At 40.9% G+C, this 23,833-nt stretch overlaps 1 protein-coding gene and 1 long non-coding RNA gene across 6 annotated transcripts in view; both read left to right on the forward strand.

Annotated features, from left to right (window-relative positions):
• The window catches only part of LOC109409444 (protein phosphatase Slingshot), a 111,169-nt gene that overhangs the window by 33,868 nt on the left and 53,468 nt on the right, over positions 1-23,833 (forward strand). For all 5 annotated transcript variants that reach the window (XR_009996133.1, XM_029855476.2, XM_029855478.2 and 2 more), the window contains one exon: positions 19,613-19,659. Coding sequence is in view for 3 of the 5 variants with exons in the window: in XM_029855476.2 (XP_029711336.2) it covers positions 19,613-19,659 (47 nt within the window). In the remaining 2 variants the exon portion in view is untranslated. Of the gene's footprint in view, positions 1-19,612; positions 19,660-23,833 lie in introns of those variants that run through there.
• LOC134285088 (uncharacterized) lies at positions 15,714-18,055 on the forward strand. The gene is made up of 2 exons (XR_009996134.1): positions 15,714-15,908; positions 15,980-18,055. It is a non-coding gene; the product is annotated as an uncharacterized LOC134285088 (long non-coding RNA).

Consider the following 23,833-nt stretch of genomic DNA (forward strand, 5'->3'; position numbering starts at 1 on the left):
TTTTGCCCATACTGCCTTATTCAACCTGTTGCTATTTAAACCAGCAAACATTTATTCTTTATTGCTAGCTCCTAATATAATTTGACGATCGAAGCTAAAGTAGGGTATCGCGCCACTTGGGCGGTGGCTTCTATATTCGTCTGTTTTCTACTATAACTCAGTCAATTTTGAACCAAATGACTTGAAATGTTGTACACGGGAAGATACTATGCCTATCTCACCACATTCCAAAAGTTGTGTCAATTGATTCAAATTTGACTGAGTTATAGTGGAAAACAGACGAATATAGAAGCCACCGCCCAAGTAGCGCGATTCCCTACATAAATACATTATATAAAGCCAATTTTTGACAAAATTTGCCACAATAGGGATATAATCAAGTTTTGGAAAAGAAAATTATGGGTTAAACTGTGATAAAACGCAGCCTTGCTTTTTTACAAAACAAAAATCAATAAAAAAAGATACAACGACAATTTTAGCCATTTTAATGATCAAGATATAATGACTCCGTACTTCACCCAATCTGAATCTTATAGATTATTTCGTATGGTCATAGTTGCTACCACTAATGCTGAGGACACAAACCTTATTTGATTAAATTAACACCATTACTCAATAAAAACTGTACACACTAAGATAAGCTCGGTATTTTCCCCATCTTTTTACTGAGTTCACAACAGCAGATTTAACTCGGTGCGCTCGGTTATTCCTTTTGCTGAATACTCTGTAAATGATTTAACGAGTTCTGCAAATGAACTGTCAAAAATTACAGATGAACGACAAATATCGTTACTGATGAACGGTAAATATTGATTACCGAGTGTACCGAGTAAAATCTGCTGTTGAAAACTCAGTAAAAAGATGAAAAAATTACAGAACTCAGCGAAAATTTTACTGAGCTGGAAAATCAGAATCTTAGTGTGTACGAAATACCAATGCAAGACGTGCGTGCCGGCCGAAAGGAACTTGAGACACATTTGCAATTATTACAAAAGGATAAAAGACAGTTTATTTCAAAACATATACTGTAATTGATCAGTATTATATGAGCTTTCAATTAATACATTCACTTTGCAAAGCTGAATTACAGATGGGAAACAAATTCAGTTTTATTGTGTACCCGAACTTATTGAACACCGTGTACAGAGGACAATAGTTTGAACGATGTTGACTTTTATTTGCTTCTCTGTGTGTTCTGTTTACGATATGAAGTACAACTACCAACCACCGGTGGAGGGATAAGGTAGTGTTTTACCTACGACGATATGAACGCGCGGTGCAAAAACGAGTGGGATTTGAAAGACACCCGGTTTACTACTCACCAACTTACTACGCTCTGGTGGAGATAATCTAAGACGCCATATATCGGCCTAAGTCGGTCGGAAATGTCGGTTTCCCATATTGTGTTGTAGAATAGATGATGCAGTCAGAGAGGAGAGTTTTCGGACATAAGGGGCACAACACAAGCAACAAAGAAGGCGCGGCAATTACTCTTTATCCCAGCTGGTAACAGATAATGACATACTCCTGAGATTTTGTTTAAAGATTTTCCCGGTAACTTCCCAGAAAACTTTCCGGAACCCATATCAAAAATTGTCCCGAGATTCTGGGTGTTCCTTTTAAGGTTTCTCAATAGTTGATTCCGAAATCTCGGATCTTGGGATCTTGAAAAAATCTACGTATCTATCTTGTAACAAGATTAAGGATAACAGAAATGAAAGCTGGTGAAATATCGTGAGAACCAAGGTTGTTAACCGATAAATTATCGACAGTTAACTCAACGCAAACTCGATAACGATAAAGGTTGTTCGATAATCTCTCGATAACGATAACCAAACGATGAATCAACGCGAAGATCAACGTACCTTCGATAATTTTACGATAAATCTAGTTACCCTAGTGACGGCATCAACAACGGCTCAGATCGCGAAGAAAATTTTCCAGAGACGTTATCGAGTCGATAATTTCAACAGTTAACTGTATCGCCGATGACGATTCCGTCTGAAGACGTTATCGTTATAGACGATAAACGATAACATACGTTAACTTTATCGGCGATAACGAAAATTTATCGATTAACAACCTTGGTGAGAACCTCCGGGAAGAACTGTTGCAGGAATCCCTGGAGGAACTTTTGAAGCAGTCCCAAGACAAACTAGTTTATCTCAATCTCGCAAAAAAATCTAGGAGTAATCTCGAGAAGAAATATGAGGGAAATTTCGGAGAAGCTCTGAAAATCTCTAAACGAAATCCCGAAAAATACGCTGGAAATCATTTAGGAAATCCTTTTAGGATTCCTCCATGAACTTCTTCCGGTATACATTTAAGAAGTTTTTCCGAAATTTGTCCAGGAACTCCTTCGGGATTCTTTCAGGAATTACATCTAGGATTTCTTCAAGAACTCCTGCTGGGAGGCATGTCGACCGAGATCTTCTTCCAGGATTCCTTCAACAACTTGTTTGTGATTTCTCTAGGAACTACTTCCCGAATTTCTTCATGAACTCCTTTCGGCATTCCTCCGATTATTGATTCGGCCGGTCAGAGAGCAAAATTTCTGGTGGTGCTACGCCATCCGGCAGAGAAGAAAATTGTTACTCCAAGAAGTGATTCTGCCAGGTAGATTTGGAGAGTTTATGCGGCAGTGGTATGAAGTGATTTTTTTTCTTTGCGGTGTTACGGTTTGATGCCAAGCTAATGTTTTTTTCCGCGTACGAAAGTGGTCCTGCTCCGAGTATTATTTTGTGGTTAGATGGGCCAATCGCAATTTGTGTTGATTTCACCGGATCCCTATTGAGTTGTCCAAAAAAAGTCTCACGAAACCTACTGCAAGCCTATCCATATACGTGAGAACAAAAGATGTTTACAAAGTTCTTACAGATAGATTAACACGGGAAATCTGAACACAAACCACTACCACACAGGAATTTGGATTGATCAATAAACCAGTGAATCAAAATTCAACCATCGCGCAACAATAATGACCTGTATTTGTTGCGACAAAACAACCCATGCGACATAAGTTTGTCCCAACTTGAAAATAATGGGATTAATATCGTACACCACGAGTTTAGAGATTTTTAAGCCTTGCATTGCGATTTTCGAACGGTAACTTCGAGTCGGTAAACACTGCAACTCTGGTGAAGCTCTATCATCAAACAGTTTCGACTTTGGTTTAATAATAATTGATTATTCACGAGTTGAAAAGTACGCAACAAATTCAGCTTCCGTTTTGTCTGCAACAAAATATTTCGAGATCATATCATTATCTGTCACCAGTAGGGATAAAGACTAATCGTCGCACCTTCTTTGTTGCTTGTTTTGTGCCTCTTTTGTCTGACAATTCTCTTCACTGCTATAAACTGAATAATGATGAATGTTTGAAAGCATGGGGACTTCAAAGTGATAATTTTTGGTTGATGAGAGGAATCTGTCACCCATAAAAGTGTTTTGAATGAGTTTGAACAAGGTGCAATTGCTAAAGTGTGTTACTGATGCTGATTCTATCTGAAGCAGCTTGAAAAAATCTTGCCGTATGGGGCACGTTCGGTGTAGTACTAGATTTGTAGTAATGAGCTGAATTTTAGTATGGTGAGAAGGTCAATTCTTCGTTTCTGCAACGAAAGGGTGCAAAAAGCGTGGGTATTATGATTCCTTGCCTAATTTGATGCTGTTTGAGCAAAACTTTGGATAACTATGTTGTTTATATTGCAAGAAATGGAGAAAACAACAGCACTGTTGCCCAAAGTTTTGCTCAAACAGCATCAAATTAGGCAAGGAACCATAATACCCACGCTTTTTGCACCATTTCATTGCAGAAACGGAGATTTAACCTTCTCACCATACTTAAATTCAGCTCATTACTACAAATCTAGTACTTCGCCGATTTGTCCTATTGCCGAGGATAAACCCACCGATTGTCCGTGATAAAAGGACAGTGCTCAGGGCTCCATTAAGAATCAATATGGTGAGATCTTTCTTATTTTTTTTTTGTATTTATACCCATATCAGTAACATTCTAGTATTAGAGGTAAATGTTTATTTGGGGAGGGTTGGGTACCATAACTTTTTATCTCGTTTCAGAGAGCGGGTAAAGGCGCTTAAGCCTAGGCTTGAGAGCCAGGGCATACGGGGTAAATACCGTTGTCCCATTCCAGGATTCCAAAGGACATGGAGTGACATTAACATTCTTAACATAGTCACTCCCAACGATGCGGTACATTATTATCACTTTTCAAGGAACGGTTGGAACGAGATGTCTCCGTTTTCTGATTTCAATAACAATAACAACGCTGCACAGTAGGCCTGGCCGCTTTAATGCTTGTAATGCATCTCTGATGCACTGCAACCATTAATAATGACAAGAAAATTGTAAGAGTAGTCGATCCTATAATTTTCCAGGATTCTTTCAATGAATGGCTGTGTATGCGTAGACTAGACTAGACTAGACTAGAACTCCTTTCGGCATTCCTCCAGATTTTTTTTCTCGGGATTCTTTCAGGAACTGCTTCCAGCATTTCTTCAGGAACTGCACGCTATGTCCAAGGGGAAGTATTATAAAAAGTGGATGTACCTCAAAGTTTTTCCCCTAGAACCGTATTTTTGGACCTCTAGATTCAGAATATGTGCGATTTAAAATCATCCATCTTGGGTTTTTTTCCATACATTTTTATATGGGATGAATTTGACCCTAAAATGACTTTTTTTGAAAATTGTATGGGAAAATGAGAAAAAATCAAAAATATCAAAAAACCCAAGATGGAATATTTTAATCCGCACAGATTCTGAAACTAGAGGTCCAAACCTATGATTCTGAGAATAAAATTTGAGGTACATTCGTTTTACATAAAACTTTCCTTTGGACATAACGTGAACTGTTTATTGGATTCCTCTAGGATTCCTCTCGCACACTTCTTTACCGGCGTGTGTATTTGTTACTGGACTGGTGGGTCGCGACTCATAGTTTGAGAAAGGTGGCTTTAGGAATTTCTCTCGGGATTCCATTAGGAAATCCTTTCGGGATTCCTCTGGAAACTGCTTCCTGGATTCCTCCAAGAACTTCTTTTGGGAATCCTTCAGAAGTTTATTTCGGAATTGCCACAGGCATCCTGTGTTTGTAAATTGTTATGAACATTTTGTCAGTTTATTCTGTATGTTATACTGTAATCTGTCCCTGAACGTTTGTAGCATTTGTAGCGCTCCAGTCAGTTCGTGCAGTGAAAAATATGCAAGCCGTCCCCTAACACGGACATCAAACAATAGACGGTCTTGCATTGTTGCCCAAATCAGAGCCCCCATTAGAATTAGAAATTCCTAGACCAAATTCAAGCAATGTAAGCAACCAACGCTGCGAATAAAAAGGCAATCCGGCAGAAGAAATACGATTACAGAATTGACTGATGGACCAAGAACAATAATGAAACCTCGTCATCCTAAGATTGGACTGCGTTATATATTTAGATAACTGGGCATGTTTGTGTTTTGTGCATTTGTAATGTTCCATTTTGTTTTTCGTATCTAGTTCCCATTTGTAGGGTCAGAAGGCCGGCTCCAGAGGCACGTTATCCTCCATTTGGAACATTTGTGCCATCAGCTCTAGCTCCCATTTGTAGGGTTCTGCTTTTAGTTGTCCGTAATGTCTCGTTCAACGTAAGAAACGATGCATTTTAGTGCTCTGAAAGACTTTTTATTTGTTACAATCCTTTCGGACTTCCTTCAGAAACTCCTTCCGGGATTCTTTCAGAATCTGCTTCCGGGATTTCTTCAGAATCTGCTTCCGGGATTTCTTCAAGAACTTCATCTTCTAGAAGCTATTCTCCAGAATTGTCTTCTTGAACTCCTCTTGAAGATCCTATTTATTCGGCAGCTCATTCTGGAATTCTCCCAGATGTTCCTATGTATTGGAAATCTTTCACGAGTTAATTAGGGAATTCTTTCAAGAGTATTTTAAGGATAGACTTGTTAGAGTCCCAAAATGGCCGCCACAATGGCCGACTTTGGCACCTACTCACAATTTCAAGGGCACAAATCTCTTCGTAAACAAAACCAGTGTACCTGAGCTTTTTATTTTAAGCTAATTACAAGTGAGCAAGAACAGAATAATGAAATACATTGTTGTTTGAAGCTTGCTTCTTGAGATTTGTGCGTCTGAAGTTTCGATGCAATGCTGAATCGGGATTTCAAGACGTTTGTCCTTAAGTAATTTCTCCTGGAGTTTTATATGGAAATCCTTATGGAATTACTATAGTAGTTCCTTATTAAGTTTCTTTCGGAGTTCGTTGAGGAATTCTTCCGAAAAATTCTTAAGGAACTCCTATAGCAGCTTTGCAAGAAATTTCCCTTCGGAGTTCCTTCTGTTTTTCATTCTATAGTTCCTTCCGGGATTGCATTTTTGCTGGATTTCTGTTCTGAGAATCAAAGAAAAAAACTTCTAGAGAGTCGTGGAGCCCAGTCGTACACAAACATGTGTAAATTCTATATTACCGTGTAAACGTTTCACGTCCTTCTCGTATGCCGAACAGTGCTGACAAGCTGCTGTTTTGGCTCCACGTGTTTTCGCTCGCTCCATTGCGAGTTTGGTGTTGCTTTGTTTTATTCTTTGTGCTTAGTGTACAAAACTTGGGACTTTGATATGAGCAACTGAACCAAAGTTTTCAAGTATGCATGATGCATTGTTTGTTCAATGAACTGAATAAACCTTTCACATGGAGTCTTAAAGAACCCAATCAGCATAAAAAACCCACTGTATTTTAGTAAAACAAAACACGATTTTTTGTCGGAGCTGTGCACTAAGCTAGTTTGTGTTGAGTAGATGCAATGGTAATCCGTTAAGTATCTGCCCATTCACTCGATGTTATTAGTCTGAAGTCTCGGTCTCGGAACTCAATCATTGCCTTCACCACGGCGTATGTGTGTCGGTAGATTTAAAAAAACTGGTTATGAGTGAGTGAGAGTAAACGTGCCATTCTGTCTCGCAGCGCAGCATGCGTACGGATTGATTGTTTCCTAATTTGGATGTCTCGAAAGCCTTTTTCGCTGCCCCTACTATACCATAGCGGGCCGCCCGATGATCTTCTGTTACTGTTGTTGTTGTTGTGTTTATTGCTTCAGTTTTTATTTTCCTTCCTCTCCGCGCATTACCTACTTGCGCGAGTATCATTGTTTTTCTCTGCATTGTATCAGTCAGTTCAGTTCAGTAGTTATGCTCTTCGTTTTTATCTCTTTTTGTTTGGCTATTTATTGCCTGGGAGATGCCGTTTTTGATCGTTGCTATTGTTGTGGCATTTTTATTGGCTACCGCACCGCAACATATACGGTGCGGTGGTGGTGGCGTGGCCTACAACAGATGGCTCTGGCCGAGTGCCCTCGAAAGTGACCACTCAAGGGTACCTACTACTACGGAGTTTCATGTCTCATCAAAGCCTCCTCCTGGTTTTCATCACCGTCTTGGTCGTCGTCGTGATCGAAGAATAAATGAGGGGCCCAGAATCAAAGGGGTGTAAGTGAACATTTTGTCAATTTTGAGTTGAGCATATCATAAAATTCTTCAGATTCCAAGCTTTCAGGAACTTTTTTAAGATTGTTTCTACGATGATTAGAAAAATTACAATAGATCAGAGAAAATTGGGTTGATTTTGTTACTTCATACATTTTGTATGGGATGCAAAATTGGTCAAAAACTTTAAACCTCATTTACTCGAAAGTGGATTTTTGTCACTTACACCCCTTTGCTTCTAACCCCCTCAAATACCTTCACCTTCTTGCGGCCGAATTCATAAGCCGTAAATTGCAGTTCAGCATTTTTTTTTTTCTTGCTTGCTAGTCAGCCTGCCATTCTCCGTTTCGGTGAGTGGGTTCCTTGAGACCGTCGAATCATAAGTAGAGAAATTCCGCCGTTCCGAGGGTCTTGTTTGTTGGTTGGACGGACACGGTCGGACATCCGAATTGGGTTCGATTTTGCCTTCGTCAGTTTTATTTGTCGAGCTGTCGCTTAGCTAGACAAGAATAAACATATGAACCATTGCGATGCGAGTTTGAAATAGCGCTGCGCACGCGGTTGAGCTCATCCATCACCTGTTTTGGCAATGCATTTCGGCGTTTTTTGACATCGCTGCCGCGCCGCTACTTACAGCGACACGAAACGACAAACGTTTGCATATGTGCGAAACAAGAAGTCGGCGCGCGGCCAAAAATTACTCGATTCTAATAAAAGTGATGCAAATTGGACGTCTCTGATGATGGGGGCCCATCGCCCTCATGCAACTGGGTAGTGTAGTGGCGTTAGTCGTAAGACAATTGACATTAGCACCGGCGCGAATCGCACAGACGGCCCTTCTTGCATCCGGGGTTTGTTACCAGTTTGGTTTTAAGCTGAATTAAAATGGGTAAACGATTGGTCATTGTTGTCTGAGCTGGATTTAGTGTTTGTTATTCAGTATGTAAAATCATTTAATGATTAATTTGTTGATTCATCATTCAGTAATACCAGTTTTGTTGTTGGAATATGTTTAACATGCCATGAACACTTCTAAGGTCTCCAATCTTTTTACATACCCGACCCCCGACATCTCATTTTCAAAATGCTGGCATTTTGTCATCAATTTTCATCCGTTTTTTTGAAGTCGTCCTCAATCGATCATAAGTTGGTAAAAGTTTATTACACTCAAGTGGTCATGTAATATCCGGAACCATTAAGGAGATATTCCGGATTGTATTGGGGTCAAGGGGTGAGGGAGTGTTTCGTGTGTTATTGTGTTTGAGAGGCCCTCGCGGAGCCTGTTCCAGGTGTTCCGGAGCGGCCATATCAGTCATTACATGCTTCAGTATTTTTTGCCCCATTCTCAAATCATGAAGATTGATATATCGCACGGCATGTTTAAAGACGCGGACACCGTCTTTCCCCGATGACACTCCCCTGGAACCTGTGCTAGATGTTCCGGGGTGACCATATTAGTTGATACAGACTTAAGCCTATCGTTTCTGACTCAGTCATTCAAAATCATAAAGGACATATCAACCTCGCACGGCATGTTTAAGTCGACAACCATGAGTGTTCTCAATGAGGCCCCGCGGAACCTGTAATGGGAATCCGGATGGGTCAACTTATTCAAATCTGGTTATCGCAGTTGTGTTTTACTGTTCGCAACAAAAATTTCTCCGCAAATCGACAGTTCAAACACAATAACAAACGAAACAATCACTTCTAGCCATTTGGCAATCCCCTAACCCCAACACAATCCGGAATATTCTCGGAATGGTTCCGGATATTGCATATCCTTACTTACCGTACTTACCGGTCAGGCTAAGGCCGGGGTGGCCTCTGCTGTACATAGTAGCCGCCTCCATTCCACTCGGTCCATGGCTGTTTGTCTCCAGTTCCGCACTCGGCGTAGGGTCCGCAGATCGTCCTCCACTTGGTCGACCTAGCTCGCTGCGCTCCACGTCTTCTTGTACCGGTCGGATGACTCTCGAGAACCATTTTAGTCGGGTTGCTATCCGACATTCTGATGACGTGACCCGCCCACCGTAGCCTCCCGATTTTCGCGGTATGGACGATGGTTGGTTCTCTTAGCAGCTGATGCAGCTCGTGGTTCATTCGCCTTCTCCAAGTCCCGTCTTCCATCTGCACTCCGCCGTAGATGGTACGCAACATCTTCCGTTCGAAAACTCCAAGGGCGCGTTGGTCCTCTGCACGTAGGGTCCATGTTTCGTGCCCATAGAGGACGACCGGTCTAATCAGCGTTTTGTAGATGATTAACTTCGTGTTACGGCGAACTTTATTCGATCGTAGAGTTCTGCGGAGTCCAAAGTAAGCACGATTTCCTGCCACAATGCGCCTCTGAATTTCTCTGCTGGTGTCGTTGTCGGCGGTCACCAGTGAGCCCAAGTACACGAATTCTTCAACCGCCTCGATTTCATCACCGTCGATATGAATTCGGGGTGGCGGGCGCGGTGATTCCTCCCTGGAGTCCTTTGCCATCATGTACTTTGTCTTCGACACATTAATGACTAATCCGATTCGCCTGGCTTCACTTCACATATAAATCATAAATGGTCAAAATTTCATTGCATTCGTTTCATTGAATCCGGAGATATAACAGCTCAAATTTGGCTATCGGATAATTTTACCTTTTCCAAGAATTGTTATAACTTCGTGGAGAATGGCCCGATCTTTCCCAAATTCTCACCACTGATACACAACTAGTTGATGAACTTACAGTAAAAAATTGAGAATATTTGATGCACTCTACGAAAAGTTACAGGTAGTTGAACATTTTTTGAAAAGTGAAAATTTTGCCTGTCCCGATCATTTTGTCTATCCCCTGTATATTCTGATCGGGACTTCCTGGAGCAATGCTGTCTTCGAAAAAATTGCTCTATAGATCAAGAGCCAACTTGTGACAAACAAATTGAATCAGGATTTACCCAGTAGGTGGCGCTACTGTGTAATGAATTATGGATTGAAAGTTGTAAAGACAATTTACACCAGTTATATTTAGCTAGAATATCTCGTGATTCTGAATGCATTGTAAGTTTGTGTCTTCGGCAAAAGTATTTTATACATCAAGGACTATTTGATATGCAAATTATTTTGAGCTTTTTCTGCAAAATGGCGCTAATTAGTCCGTTTTATATGGACTACAAGCGTCCTCAAATAAGACCTCTTCTTTTGAGGTGAATATCTTGAGAATATAAAGTAGTAATTGAACTGGATAACTGCTTGGTTGGACCTTCTGTTCAAGTGTTTGACAGACCGCTTCGAAGCAGGGATAGGGTGCGACTCAAAACTCTTTGCGTGCCGCACACTCTGCTACGAGACAGCACAACAAACTAGAAGGAGACGAGTACGCGCAATCGGTTGTGTGTTGCTCGCTTACTTTGCCGCGCGCTGGAGCTCTCACGCTCTGTCGTATGCACTCTCTCGGTGCTTGTCTCCGTGCTTGGCACTTGGCTTGATACTACGCACGATTGGAAAAATTTCGAATCAAATGACCCATCACTTGTCAACCCTTGACAAGCTTAACAACTTTGCCGAAAACACAAACTCTTCAATTAATTTATTAATTGATTTTTTCTGTTTGGAGACAAGCGCAGTCCCAAGCACCGTGCATTACTCCCTGCGCCGTAGAGCTAGTGCTGCGATTGTCTCTCGCACAATTATGAAAGCTCTCACTCATACGTCTCTTGTCTCTCGGCAAAACTGGAGACGAGCACTTGCGATTGTGTGAAGCACACGCTTTTTTCGCACCGCACGGTGCATGCCGCCAATCCCTACTTCGAAGTGATACTGCAATCACCTACACTGATCACTGATCGCTTGCTGTACCGACATTCGGTTGTTCACAATTGCCACCTCAGTTTTGTGGTGAACCAATTCCGGTTTACTGGAACTCATGCACTCCTCCACAAAGGCGATCGAGTGGGCAGCAGTCAATTCCACTCCTTCGATCGATTCACCGTAGACTTCAAGCGTAATGTCGTTAGCGAAGCCGACGATGACCACTCTCACCGGGAACTTCAACCTCAATACCTCGTCGTACATGACATTCCATAACACCGGACCAAGGATGGAACCTTGCGGGACTTCTGAGGTTATCTGAAAGCACTTCCGACCCACCTCCGTGTCGTAAACTAGTACTCGATTCTGGAAGTATCTTCTGAGAATCTTGTACAGGTTTCCGGATATCATCTGAATATATCGGGAGCCTCTGCAGTTGCTACTATAAAGGCTAGGTTCGGAACTCCGTCCTGACCTGGGGCCTTACCTATGCTAAGAGACTTTGCTATCTCCGCAAGTTCCACATCAGTGACTCCCTTCTCATCGCCAGCCCCAGTCCTCGGCTGTCCTACGAAAGGAAGCTAAGGACTAGGATCATGACGCGGCACTTCGACAGAGACCCTCAAAGCAGACCTTTTTGCTTGCCCTTATCTCGACCTCCAGCGTGACTTTAGCAGCGGCGAACACCACCCGCCGGCCGTTTGTTTCGCTCATCCTCAGTTTGTGTTCGCTGCATCCGCTCCGCCGCCTAGCCCGTAGGCAGACGCGGCTGCAGGTCAACAATCGCTCCACCAGTAAGCCGGTGCGGTGGCCTCCCATTTCTGGTCGCATCGCATGCACGCGAGAGCATCACAACCAGCTCGTCACTGATTAAATCAAGTAGGTTACGTTCACGGCGGAGCGCTTCCCTAAATACACCTTCGTCGAAGTATGATGTCTTCCACCTGTGAATGCCTTGGCTTTGGCCTAGCCGCCTGTTCCTCTACCCGCTGCCTGCTGTTGTTGTAGTCGATACTGTAGCGTGAGTGTAGTCATCGTCTTCTCTCCAGTTCGCACTACTTGTTAGGTCAGGACTACAAAAAGTAACCTCAATAATCGACTCCGCACCGTTTTGACTAAAGGTACTCTTGGTATCGACATTAATCAAGTTGGCATCTAGTATGACCAGTGACTCTTTCATTAAACTCATCTGCCATTACCACCGGCCTTCCCCCTGTTAGCACGGTCGTCATACAGTCCAGCATCTGCGTGAACTGCTCGATCAACCATCGCGGGAACGCATAACAGCTACAGAAGAAGACCCCGTTTACTTTGGCGACCACGAAGCCCTCTATGGTAGTAGACACCAACTCCTGGACGGGGTCCCGCCCGTGTACGTCTGACAAATAAGGATTTCAATGAAGGAACTGGCATTATGTAGAACCAGTAAAGCTTCTATCACCGCTCTGTTCAAGTGCTGTGGGCCGTATGATTCGTGATCTCACCGCTAGGCGGCGCCAGAGAGCAAACAAATTTCAAATTTCACATATCTCAGCAACCTGATTTTTTAGAAAGATGGTGTCTTTGGCAATATTGTTTGGTAGATCAAGGGTTTTTAGAATAATTACCATTTGGTTCGAGTTTCTGCAGCTAGGCGGCGCTAGTTGCAAATTTTTAAAAGTATACACATTAATAATTAGCTAAAAAAAAATTCACAAGCTGTAACTTTTCATAAAGAGCATCAAAAATTTTCAAATTTCGACCGCTATTTCCTCAATCAGATAGCTACAACAGGTAGAAATTTGGCCTTGATTAGTTAACTCTTCACGAAATTGGAACATTTCTAGTAAAATGCTTTAAACTTCCCTGCTGTTCATTAAACTACTATACTTAGGGTTAAGTGAATCAAATTATACACAATTTTGTACATGTGTAACTAATATATTGGTCTTTGATTACTATTTGACTTGACCAAAATAAGTCCAAAGGGAAATAAGTTACAGCTTGTTGAACCATGTTGAACTTATTTTTAAACATTTCAAACATTTACAAGCTTCTGCAAATTTGTAATTAGTGCTTCATAGTAACGAAATTTTGCATCAAATGATAAACAAACTAGAAGCACTAGACTTACCACACAGCTTTTCCGAAGAAACAATCTCTCTAAGTAATCAGGATCCTGATATATATGAAAAATAAAATTTTTAAGCTCACTAGTGCGCCTGTTGGTGGAATTTCGAATCAAACTATCCATAAACTGCAAGTCCTTGATCAGCTTAAGAATATTACCAAGGACACCAACACTGTAAGTAATCAGGACCCTGAGATATATGGGATGGATATTTTATCAGTGTTACGTCTGCTTGTCTCTGATATCACAGGATTTGATACCCCTTACCGGGTTACGGATTCACTGGCATGATTTTGATTCACCAAATGCCCAAACAACACTGACCCCTTTGTGCGCGTAGAAATTGCGCACTGGCATTATGACTTGCGGGCTCTCACTGCTCTCACGCAGCACTCTAGTCACCCGCACAAAAGCTCTGCGTGAGAGCAATTCGACACAGATTTTTCATAAGGGCCTAACTGACATTGTCGATTTCTCTTCATCGATCCTCTCTTTGTGTTATTACAGAACGTGTATTGAGTTTTCCATAGATTTTTTGGTTGAAATAAGAAGCAGACGACTGCATCTTGCTATAGAAACAAGAAGAATAATGATTTTGTTTATTTTGAGCAAGTTATTAGCGAAAGAGAGAGTCGATGAAGAGAAATCGATCAAGTCAGTTAGGCCCTAATGAAAAATCATTGTCGAATTATGTACAATTTATTGTGCGTTTTTTTCTCTTTCTCTTTTGCAAGGTAAATGAAACTGAGTAGTTCAGTGGAAGATGAGCGTAAATGGGCGCAGTTTCTGCGTGCCATGCTATCCCTACCCTAGGGACAATAGGAAATATCTTTCGACTGGATCTAGACTAGATTTATCGACTGTTCCCGGCCTGGATGGGCCGAGTGGTGATTGGTTAGAAGGTTTGCTTTGGTCCGAAGTGAGGTAAAGTTTACCCTGAGCACTGTACGCGGCCTGGATGGGTCGTAGCCGACAGCTTGGACTGGAAACAGGCATTGGTTAGACACGTGCTGGTCCCGCGACCTGAATGGCTTTCGGATGACAGTTCGTTGACTGACTGGGTCAGAAATGCATTAGGAACCGTGGCCTGGATGGGTCGCGTTTGGAGCTAATCTGGACGACTTGGTGCGGACGGCTTGAGTAGACGTGTGGACGCTCGTAGTCTGGATGGTATTTCGCTGGACACCTGGGTCTGGAATGGATCTTATGTGGACACGTGAAAGTCAGCGAGCCGTTGGACTTCCCACGGCCGGGATGGATCCCGCACGTCGGTTCCCGCAGCTTGGCTGGGCCATGGTTGGCGTTTCGTTTAAGCACGTGGGTTCGACGTGGGTCTTTGGTTGTACACGGAGGCTTTCAACAGCCTGGAAAGGCCCCGTATTGCGTGTTGCGGAGCCTATGGTATGCTTCTCGTTGCCTGCAGAGGTTCGTGTTCCGCAGGACACTTCGTTCTGAGTGCGTCTTTTACCAAAATCTGGAAGATCCTGAGATTTTTTTTCCGTAATTTGTAAGGTGTGTGGAAAACCTAGATAGACTTTTCTAGCCAACACAACCCAAATTATCCAGAGTTTTCAAAAATAAACCTGGCCATGAATCACCTCACAATCCCTTCCATCTTCTCCTTGTTGTAGTCTCCCCGTCCCATTTTCTCCTTAGCTTATTCGCCCCAATGGGTAGAGTTATGAGTCGGCATGCGTCAGTAATAACATTTTTTATGGCAGTACTACATGCATAGTTTAACAACATTTATTTGTCCAGAAATTCCTCTAGAAACGGGCTTGGTGGTCTAGTCTCTAATGGCTATCGCTTCTGATTTGTATGCAGAATCTCCTGGGCTCCAGTTCCTTTCCTCCTACTTTGTAACTTTCTATATGCTTTCTTTCTCCTCTCTACATATACAACTCATGTATGATATGTTCATTAGACTGGGTCAACAAAGTCGATTTTTTGGAACAAAGCTTTTTCGATTCCTTTTGGCGTTCAAAACAACTGTGCAAAATTTGGGAGCGATTGTTTGCGTCCCCGTATTCCGCATTGCAATTGAAATTTGTATGGAATTTAGTATGGGATAACGTGCTTTTTTGTATTTTCTCCTATATTGATTTTTTTGGTCTAAAACGATCTAGCTAATGACGCTGAAGTATAGCCTAGGGCTAGGATATGCCGAAAAATTTTGCCAAAGACCGCAAAGTGATCCGACACTTGTGAAAAAAGTTATAACGTACAGATTGCCCAGTGGTGCTTAACATTTAACATGTATTTAAAAGAATAACATCAATAATAAAATCTCAATTTTTGGCCTAATTTGCCAAACGAATAACTTTTTCCCGTAACGTGGGTAGATCACCTTATAATGGTGCGTTACGGCGTAAGATCTACCATAACAAATTTTGATCTTGTATTTTTTAGCTTTGTTAATTCAAATGCAGAAAAATTCCAAGATCACGATTTGCTCTACTTTTTTTTTCTTTTACATGTTATGTTTTTCATTGTTAATAAACCATTTCTTTCAGGAGGATTCAGGTAATTTGTAATTATGTAACTGTTGTGAGCCTATCACCATTTAAAAATCTATAATTTTACTTTTATTTCAGATTTGGAATCGAACACCCAACAAGGAATTAGGAAAGGAACCAGGCATCAACCAAAAATATTGCGTGCACCTGAACGTTGACCAAACGTTTCCTTTGAACTTTACCCTTCCACTAACATCCAAATTCCCGTGATGCCTAGGCCTGAAAGAATGTAGAGGTCTCTATGTACTTTCATAGGTGTCCAACTAATCTTCCTTTCCCATCCCTCAGCTGTCGCAAGGACGTGGCCAGGACAGCACTGGACCGTTGGAGGATTGCGTCAATCTTGTCTAAGAGTCAGAGATTAGTCCCAAATCTTTGTGCTTTGATAACGGACAGGAAAGATGCAACCCTCATAACAGCGATCCAGGGCTGTACCACCTACGAATTTGTGCGACTTGCTTAATGCTAATGCTAATGCTAATTTGCCAAACGAATAACTTTTTTCACAAGCGTCGGATCACTTTGCGGTCTTCGGCAAATCCTAGGCTATCTTCAACGTCACTAGTTACATGATTTTAGACAAAAGAATTCATTTTAAATTTAAATTTTAAATTTTATCCATACAACGTTGACCCACTCTAATGTTCATAGCCATCGCTAGACCCAGAAACGGTTCAAATCCTGTTTTCTTTCCTTCCATCCGTCACTGCACAGTGTTAATCTTTCATATAACACCTACGCAGTCAAGCGAACTGTGCGGCATTAACTTCATAATAATTATCACACAAGCCTATCACCTCGCCTGGCATCTACGCACCATTGTGTGAACCCTCTGCCCACCAACACTCCGACATCCGCATGAATTTGTGCTGACGCAGAGGTATATTCGGTCTGCTGTAGATTCAAACGATTGCAATCATCACTTCCTTCCCCTTCCCCACATTTACCTGCAACCTGACGGGGCAGGGGCCATTGTCGCCTAAAAAATAGAAGATCACCAACGCTCACACACTGAAGATGCCTGCTAGTACCCGGCATATATCCCATTGATTCCTTACGTGAGTGTAGCTGGTCTCGCGCTACTGGAGTAGCATCCACAGGCGGTAAATCAATCTCAAGTTCATGCTCAAGCTTATTTGTCTGGAAATTCCCCTAGAAGTTCCTCCGCAAGTCCTGGAGGTTTATCTAAGGAGTCCCATAGGGAATTGCTCAAGAAGTTCCATTTGAATTTTGTTTAGGAATTCTATTAAGAATTCCTCAAGAAATTCCTCCTGGAGTACTAATAGACGTTCCTCTGGGAATTTTTCAAGAAATTTCAACGGACAAGTGCATTTCAATTTATCAGAATCTCCTCAATCCAAAAATGAATTTGAACTCAGAATTTTATGATTCTACGTGCCTTTGAACTATGTATTTTTAAACGTATTTAATTTTTATTTTACATGTAGCATCGCCCTGAAGGGTTAAAGTGACGATACCGCAAGAAACCAATATCAACGTCAAACAAACACCAGTTCGTAGACATAACAATGCCAGCTCAACGTGATTCATTGTTCGAAAATTTGATTGCGTTCATGTGACTAATCGAATACAATTTTGGCACAGTGCTTTCTTCTCTTTTACCATCAATGGGTCGTCCATTAATTACGTCAGACAATGTTCACAATTTCTCGATATCACTTTACATCCTAAAAGATTTTTGTATGAAAATCGTGATGTTTTTGTAAAAGCGTGAACTTTTTGTAATTCTCTCCTCGCTCCGCGCATAAATTGAAACGTACTTTTGTTAATGGGTGATCTTTATGTCGTAAGCCATTATTGTCGCGCTTATCTTTTATTAGAGTCCTGCGGCGGTCGTACGCTCGCAAGGCATACCGCCGCATGACAGTCGCAAGGCAAAACAAAAGAAAAAGTGTTCCCGCCAAAAACAAAAGCACGTGGGTTTCGCGAAGTGACAGATCTTTTTGAATGTATTTGTGACGAACGGCAAGAGTAGCTCAGTGGAATGGATGTTCTTGCTGTCAAACCCCATATAGTGGAATTAGATACTTTTAAATCTGGTGACGCTGTTATGATTAGTGACTGTCGCGCTGATATCAGAAGCCAGAGGCAGATAATCGCCATATTCTGATTTTTCTTGAGAGGCATAATAACTACGTCGCCAAATAATAAGTTGCCTTGGTAAATTCTTGTTTTCCACTCAAGTCAACGGTGTTTTCTACATTTCTAACTAAATTTCAAGCCAATCTGAAACAGAGCATGCTTCTCAGTTTGGTGAAACAAATACGAAAAAGCTCCCTTGAAGGAACTTCTATGATCAACAATAATTATTTAATTATTATATATTATTATTATTATATAATTATTGAAAAAAATGGTAACGTCTTTCACGGGTTACCTCTTTTGTCTAAGATGCCTGCTTCTCGCTGGGGTCATCGTGTTACTCGAACGCGCGCTCGCGTGCTTGAATGACACACGATCTTCGATCCTTCCCCCCGATTCTGTTTTTATCTGCTGTTGTAGTCGTTGTTGATCGTCGATCGACGCGACCTACATTGCACAGCTTCCGCGTTCGTACGATGTTCCCTGTAGTAGGTACCGTGTAGTATAATGTCCCAACTGTTTTACACACTACCTACAGAAGATCTCAAATCAAGTATTGTCGTTGCCGTCACATTCTGGGGAAAACAAGCGCCTCAAGGGGTTTACTCGGTGTTTGTTGCCCTTTCACGAATGTGTTTATTTTCCGAACGACACCTCTGCAGAGCGTAGAGAAACCAAAGCGATCTTGACGCCGTGTTGTACCATCAAGAACGATGAACAGTGGTTCAGGATAACGAAATTCTGGAAAAAATTACCCTATTTATAAAAATGGCTGAGAAGCCTATTCTTGAAGGAGGGCCTTTTCGTTCATTTATGGGACGAGATTTCACAAAAAAAACTGTTCTTATCTTACGAATCGAACATGTTTTCATGAGTACTAGTATTAACAATAGAAAGTGGAAGAAAATTATATTAGTGTCATCCTAATACCTAAATCTCATTTTCGAAACAGGTCAGTGAAGCCATAATTTGATTGGTACACAAGTTTGAATTGATGAAAAATAACATTAACGTAAATTTAGTTGATTTGAAACAAAATATTAAATTCAAACTTATTTATTTTTAAAATAAGCTTAATTAGATGTTTGTTTTTACTATACTCATTGGGAAGCTTCTTACTTCGTCGTCAATAACTAGCTAATGCAATGCGTTTACCTTAAAAGTTTTAGAGTATCTGTTCTATGCATTCGAATATTACAATCTTACAATGTTTGACTTATTCCCACTACCCCACTGTGCAACGATCATTCGCCTGTCTACCGTTGGTGGATGGATTGGATAGATGGCCGTCCTTCACGCATTCGAATGGCGGGTTGGCTGATGGTTTGCTCGCTTGCTAAAATGATTGCGCCCGGCTTAGTTGGATTCGCGGTCCGTCGCGGTTGGATATTTATGTGTTATTTTATTTTCCGCTTGAAATTTTCTGTTTCCCCAAATGTGACAGCAAAATAAAAAGCTACAATGTCGTTTTCTCAAGTTTCCTGTGTCTGTCGTTCCCGCAACACTCATTGGGTGAAGGTGATGATGGTCGTTAATGGGATGGGGCGCTGTTCTTGAGGAAGCTTAATTTATTAATTGTTTCTCTTTTTTCGCTTTTTCTCTCTACAGGATACAAATAGCGCGGAAGACGAAGAAAATGCTAAAGAAAACAAAAGGTGAGTCTGTTCTTCATTAATCTACATTGGTATAGGAAGGAAGTTGTTTCAATGTTAACTTTTGGGGGAACTTTCGATTTAGGTAGTAGTTTTCTAATATACAGGGTAACTTAACGAAAAACACAAAAAAAAACAAAAAGTAATTCTTCAATGGTTCACCCTTGTGTTGGAGACATTACCGACTTTCGTGGCGTTTAATGGGAAGAACAGAAGAAAGTCCCAAGGAGATCTAAGTAAAGGAGAAGAAAAAAAGCGATTATGGAAGTTTTAAGGGGGGATAATAGGGAATCATGGGGAAGACTGAGGTGTTCGAGGGTTTTAGGGTTGCAGGAGGTCACCATGGGACTTTAGTTGGGTTTTTGGAGGCTTCGGAGATCAGGGACATTTCATGGTTTTATGAAGGCTCCAAGGAGTTTCAGATGGTTTTAGGGGCGTTTTAAGGAGGATTCAAAGAGATTTCTGGGGCGTTCCAGAGATATTTCAGGGGATTCAAGGAGGCGGATTCGAAGACGTATCAAGAGGGTTTCACAGCGGATTTGCGAGAACTTTCGTTAAACTCTCATGCCATGAAATCATTCTTCTGAAGCACTTGAAACCTTTCCTAACCTTCCTGTAGAACAGTTCACTCCGGTAGTCGATTTTATTTAATTATGTGTTACAAATTTACTAGATTTCTATTTTTAAGTTTCATGGGAGTATCAGAAGACTTTGAATAGGGTTCAAGGGGGTTTTCAAAGCGGTTTCTGGCTCCGTACGTGAATTACGTAGACTTTTAGGGAAGAAGGGAGGTGTCAGGCCGAAGTCTACGGTCTATTGAAATTGATATATTTTTTTTACAAAAATCGGCAAGGAATAAAGGAATCGAAAAAGCTTTGTTTAAAAAAAATCGACCTTGTTGACCCAGTTTAATGACCATACTGAGGATGATGGGTTCGATTTCCGGTTGGTCCAGAAACGTTTCGCAATGGAAATTTACTTGTCTTCCGATATACACATCGTTGCAAATTTGTGCCTCTTCCATTCCTCCTAGACGTATTTTCAATAGGGCACGTTCGGTGTAGTACTAGATTTGTAGTAATGAGCTGAATTTTTGTATGGTGAGAAGGACAATTCTTTGTTTCTGCAATGAAATGGTGCAAAAAGCGTGGGTATTATGATTCCTTGCCTAATTTTATGCTATTTGAGAAAAACTTTGGATAACTATGTTGTTTATTTCGCAAGAAATGGAGAAAACAACAACACTGCAGCCCAAAGTTTTGCTCAAACAGTATCAAATTAGGCAAGGAATCATAATACCCACGCTTTTTGCACCATTTTATTGCAGAAACGTAGAATTGAGCTTCTCACCATACTAAAATTCAGCTCCTTACTACAAATCTAGTACTTCATTGATATGTCCTATAGGACAGATCGATGAAGTACTAGATTTGTAGTAATGAGCTGAATTTTTGTATGGTGAGAAGGTCAATTCTCCGTTTTTGTAATGAAATGGTGCAAAAAGCGTGGGTATTATGATTTCTTGCCTAATTTGATGCTGTTTGAGCAAAACTTTGGGCAACAGTGTTGTTGTTTTCTCCATTTCTTGAAACATAAACAACATAGTTATCCAAAGTTTTGCTCAAACATCATCAAATTAGGCAAGGAATCATAATACCCACGCTTTTTGCACCATTTCATTACAGAAACGGATAATTGACCTTCTCACCATACAAAAATTCAGCTCATTACTACAAATCTAGTACTACACCGAACGTGCCCCATTATAAATGTAATAAATGTAGGTAAAGCAGAGTTTCCTCTATCTGATAACGGGATTAGTTTGCATAAATAAAATGAAAGACGCCGAGGAGGGACATGAGAAGCTAAGATGTGCAATGCTTGATTCGCTCTTTTCATATGTTGGTCTAGATTCATTTCATGGAAAGGAGTGATTGAAAGTGGTTTCCGGGGGTTTAAAGAAGCTTTCGAAGAAGTAGCAGGTTTGTTTTAGGGATCTTTCAATGTATTTCAAGTCGGCTCAAGATGTTTCCGGGGGTTTTAGAGGGCTTCCAAGAGAGTTTCGCTAGGGTTTAGACAGGTTTAAATGCATTTCATATCATCCCGAGATAGTACAATTGGTTTCTAAGAATATTAAAGGGTTTTTGGGGGCATTCAAAGAACTTTCAAGTGGCTTTCGGAGGGATTGCAAGACGTTTTAAGACATTTCAGGATGTTTCTGAGGGTTTTTGAGCGACCCAGACAACCAGGAATTGCATAAGGATAAACGTAGTACATCGTATAAAGTACTGTTTTAGGTTACTATGGCATAAATGTACGGTGGAGGAACAATAGGACAGATCGGTGAAGTACTAGATTTGTAGTAATGAGCTGAATTTTTGTATGGTGAGCAGGTCAATTCTCCGTTTCTGCAATGAAATAGTTCAAAAAGCGTGGGTATTGTGATTCCTTGCCTAATTTGATGCTGTTTGTGCAAAATTTTGGGTAATCATATTTTTGTTTTATCCATTTTTTGCCACATAAACAATACAGTTACCCAAAGTTTTGCTCAAACAGCATCAAATTAGGCAAAAAATTATAGTACCCACGCTTTTTGCACAATTTCATTGCAGAAACGGATAATTTATCTTCTCACCATACAAAAATTCAGCTCATTATTACAATAGGACAGATCGGTGAAGTACTAGATTTGTAGTAATGAGCTGAATTTTAGTATGGTGAGATGGTCAATTCTCCGTTTCTGCAATGAAATGGTACAAAAAGCGTGGATATTATGATTCCTTGCCTAATTTTATGCTGTTTGAGCAAAACTTTGGGCAACAGTGTTGTTGTTTTCTCCATTTCTTGCAACATAAACAACATAGTTATCCAAAGTTTTGCTCAAACAGCATCAAATTAGGCAAGGAATTATAATACCCACGCTTTTTGCACCATTTCTTTGCAGAAACGGAGATTTGAGCTTCTCACCATACAAAAATTCAGCTCATTACTACAAATCTAGTACTACACCGAACGTGCCCCATTATAGTACTACACCGAACGTGTTCTATTGACCTTCTCACCATACGAAAATTCAGCTCATTACACATCTTTTTTTTTTTTTTTATCTTTATTATCGAGACTTTCAACCCGAGGCTGGTTCGTCTCCGATTACACATCTAGTACTATACCGAACGTGCTCCATTGTCGTCGCATATGATGTTATTGTTTGAACATATTGGGCGCTGTCCATAAACTACGTAGACTCATTCTTTGTCATCTCAGACCCCCCTCATAGACTTTTGTTCATGCAAAATTTTCGAAATTTGTATGGAGTGTAGACTTTGGCTAGAAAGAAAATAATTATTTAGTTTGTAGTTCGTCATCAACGCAATAAAACGTTTTAGTATCGCTTTTCCGAAGTCGCATGTGAGTTTTATTTCCGGAAAATCCGCAGTCCAAGGTCAAAATCAATGGGGCACGTTCGGTGTAGTACTAGATTTGTAGTAATGAGCTGAATTTTCGTATGGTGAGAAGGTCAGTTCTCTGTTTCTGCGATGAAATGGTACAAAAAGCGTGGGTATTATGATTCCTTACCTAAATTGATGCTGTTTGAGCAAAACTTTGGATAACTATGTTGTTTGTGTTGCAAGAAATGGAGAAAACAACAACATTGTTGCCCAAACTTTTGCTCAAACAGCATCAAATTAGGCAAGGAATCATAATACCCACGCTTTTTGCACCATTTCATTGCAGAAACGGAGAATTGACCTTCTCACCATACTAAATTTCAGCTCATTACTACAAATCTAGTACTACACCGAACGTGCCCCATTGGAATCCTACAGTCCATTCCATGTCGAAACAGTGGTAGAAACAGTCTTCTGTGAAACTGGCAGCACTGGCATGATGCAACAGCGCACAGCTGTTTGTTATTTGGAGAGAGAGAAGGCAGCACCAGTAGGGATACCTAAATGTAAAGGGTATTTTATAATAGATTTATGAAATATATGAACAATAAATTGAATTTCAACATTGGAGCTGCTGCAATGAAAGCTCTCTCTCTTCTCTCTCTTCTTGGCGTAACGTCCTCACTGGGACAAAGCCTGCTTCTCAGCTTAGTGTTCTATGAGCACTTCCACAGTTATTAACTGAGAGCTTCCTCTGCCAATGACCATTTTGCATGCGTATATCGTGT

This window comes from Aedes albopictus, chromosome 1, assembly GCF_035046485.1.
Source record: "Aedes albopictus strain Foshan chromosome 1, AalbF5, whole genome shotgun sequence".
Taxonomy (NCBI): Eukaryota; Metazoa; Arthropoda; class Insecta; order Diptera; family Culicidae; genus Aedes; species Aedes albopictus.